The sequence below is a fragment of the Myotis davidii genome, unplaced genomic scaffold (genome assembly GCF_000327345.1).
Source record: "Myotis davidii unplaced genomic scaffold, ASM32734v1 scaffold97, whole genome shotgun sequence".
Taxonomy (NCBI): domain Eukaryota; kingdom Metazoa; phylum Chordata; class Mammalia; order Chiroptera; family Vespertilionidae; genus Myotis; species Myotis davidii.
In genome coordinates, this window is record NW_006289392.1 from 4,025,226 (window position 1) to 4,027,692 (window position 2,467).

Consider the following 2,467-nt stretch of genomic DNA (forward strand, 5'->3'; position numbering starts at 1 on the left):
CCCACAGAGCAGGGCGGATCAGGGGGTTGGGGCGCCACCACTGTCACACTCAGGGCAGGGCCGATGGGGAGGTTATGGCTCTACCCCGTCTCACACACAGAGCAGGGCCTGTGGGAGGGGTGGGGGTTGTGGCGCTGCCCTCTATCACCCACAGAGCAGGGCCAATCGGGGTTGTGGCTTTGATTGGTTGAACAGGCAACCGGACACTTAGCATATTAGGCTTTTATTATATAGGATTGTTCAGTGGCCATTCTTCCTGGTTGCTCATTCTATCTCATCCAGGCTTTGATATGTCAGCATTGAGAGCTGTTCCTCTTTAACTATGGATGCACAGCCTATACTTTTAACAGTCATATATAAACTAGGGTTTAGGACAGTGATGGCAAACCTTTTGAGCTCGGTGTGTCAGCATTTTGAAAAACCCTAGCTTAACTCTGGTGCTGTGTCACATATAGAAATTTTTTGATATTTGCAACCATAGTAAAACAAAGATTTATATTTTTGATATTTATTTTATATATTTAAATGCCATTTAACAAAAATCAACCAAAAAATGAGTTCGTGTGTCACCTATGACACGCATGTCATAGTTTCGCCATCACTGATTTAGGATGACCTCATCTGTGACTTTTTTTTTTTAAGAGAAAAAGGAAGGAGGAAGGAGAGAGAGAAGCATCAATGTGAGAGTGAAACATTGATCTGCCTCCTGCATGCCCTATTGGGGATTGAGCCTGACCAGGAATCAAACCAACAACCTTTCTGTGTATGGGACGATGCCCAACCAACTGAGCCACAACGGCCAGGGCTCATCTGTGACATTTTGAGGCGCTTAACAAGGATAGAAGAAGATGAACGAGGGTAGCAGAGTCATGATTCTCTTTTGGAACTAACCATACAATCACACAATAAATTGGTAATCAAGGCCCCAAAATTTTGCTGGAAAAAAAATATATAAAACAGGCATGTACAAGTACTTACTCTGGGCATAATAAAAATTATCTTTTAATAGAATACCCACAAAAATCTTATTTTTGTGAAATAAGACCTCTTACCATACTCTGTAATAGAAATAGATATCATCATTAGCTATTAACCAACTAAAAGGTTGGGGATGTGTGACAATTTTATAGTAGATTTGATCGTTTTTTAAAGGCCATTTCTGGTTTGAGATGATAAAACCTTCCTTTTATCATATAAGACCAGGCTTTTATTTATTATAGAAGGACAGATACCTGCTTTATCTGAAAATCGTATTTTAGATCATTAACATATAAGTTAAAAACAAATTTAGGACACATCTCTGTTTTAACCTACCAGATATTTTGTGTCTCTGATTCATCAAGACAGCATTTGTTCCACCTGTTTCTCATGTGCGGTCATGTAGGTTCCATGTGGCATTAACAAATAGATGTGTATTTGAGCTAGATTATTCTAGTGACTGTTGAGAATGATGTGAAGGAGAGACAACATTGGACATTGAAAGACCAGTCAGGAGATTTTACATTAATGGAGGTCTGAACAACTAGCCATAGTAGTGTATATAATCAGAATGGAGAAAAAAGAATGGATTAGGAAAATGTTTAGGATACAAATCTGAGTAATGTGATAAATAGGTAAGGTATGAGGGGTGAGACACTTGGGGGTGTTGGAATGATCAATTGATAGAAAGAATGTAGAAGGAGCGTAGTTTGGGGGAAGTTTGGGCATGTTAAGTTGGGAGTGCCGCAAGAGCATTCAAGTTTGCTTCTGTAGCTGATGTTCAGTATGTAGTTCTGAAGCTCTAGGGAGAGATCTGGGCCCAAGTTTTTAGACTGGGAAGAACAGTGAGCCAAGGAGACGACCCTAAGAATATCAGTGATTCAGGGACAGGCGGAGGAAGAGGAACTCCTGGAGAGACTGAGAAGGGATGGTCAGAGAACTTTTATTCAAACCAAAGCTGGTCCAGTGTTTCAGAAATCAGTGGTGTAGCAAGTGCCAAATAAGAGCACTGCCTCTTCTCATCTTGTTCTTCTCTGTTCTGCCCCAGGGTTTGTTACCTCGAGGTGAGAAGCCCAACCCTTTGAGGCAAAAAAATGCCAAGGTGAACCAGCTCCTCAAGGTTTCCCTGCCAAAGCTTGCCAATGTTCAGCTCCTGGATACAGATGGGGGCTTCGTGCACTCGGACGGTGCCATCTCCTGCCACGACATGTTTGATTTTCTGCATCTCACAGGAGGGGGCTACGCAAAGATCTGCAAACCCCTCCATGAACTGATCATGCAGTTGTTGGAGGAAACACCTGAGGAGAAGCAAACCACCATTGCCTGACTGGCTCCCATCAGTGTTCATTGCATCCCCGCTTCCTGAGATCAGTTATGTCACTGGCACTACGGAATCCTTCTCTTTCCTAAGGCACTTTGCGTTGTAGAATGTTCCTGGATGTTCATATCTAGTGTTTAAAAGGGAGGAGGGATTGAACCTGGGCCTGTC

General features: G+C 42.4%; 1 protein-coding gene across 2 annotated transcripts in view; it reads left to right on the forward strand.

Annotated features, from left to right (window-relative positions):
• The window catches only part of PAFAH1B2 (platelet activating factor acetylhydrolase 1b catalytic subunit 2), a 29,642-nt gene that overhangs the window by 19,662 nt on the left and 7,513 nt on the right, over positions 1-2,467 (forward strand). Inside the window, exon 5 of one of the 2 annotated variants that reach the window (XM_015562486.1) lies at positions 2,027-2,466. The exons of the other annotated variant lie outside the window; for it this stretch is intronic. Within the exon in view, the coding sequence (XP_015417972.1) occupies positions 2,027-2,305 (279 nt within the window). The 3' untranslated portion in view covers positions 2,306-2,466. Of the gene's footprint in view, positions 1-2,026; position 2,467 lie in introns of those variants that run through there. 2 annotated transcript variants of the gene reach the window in all.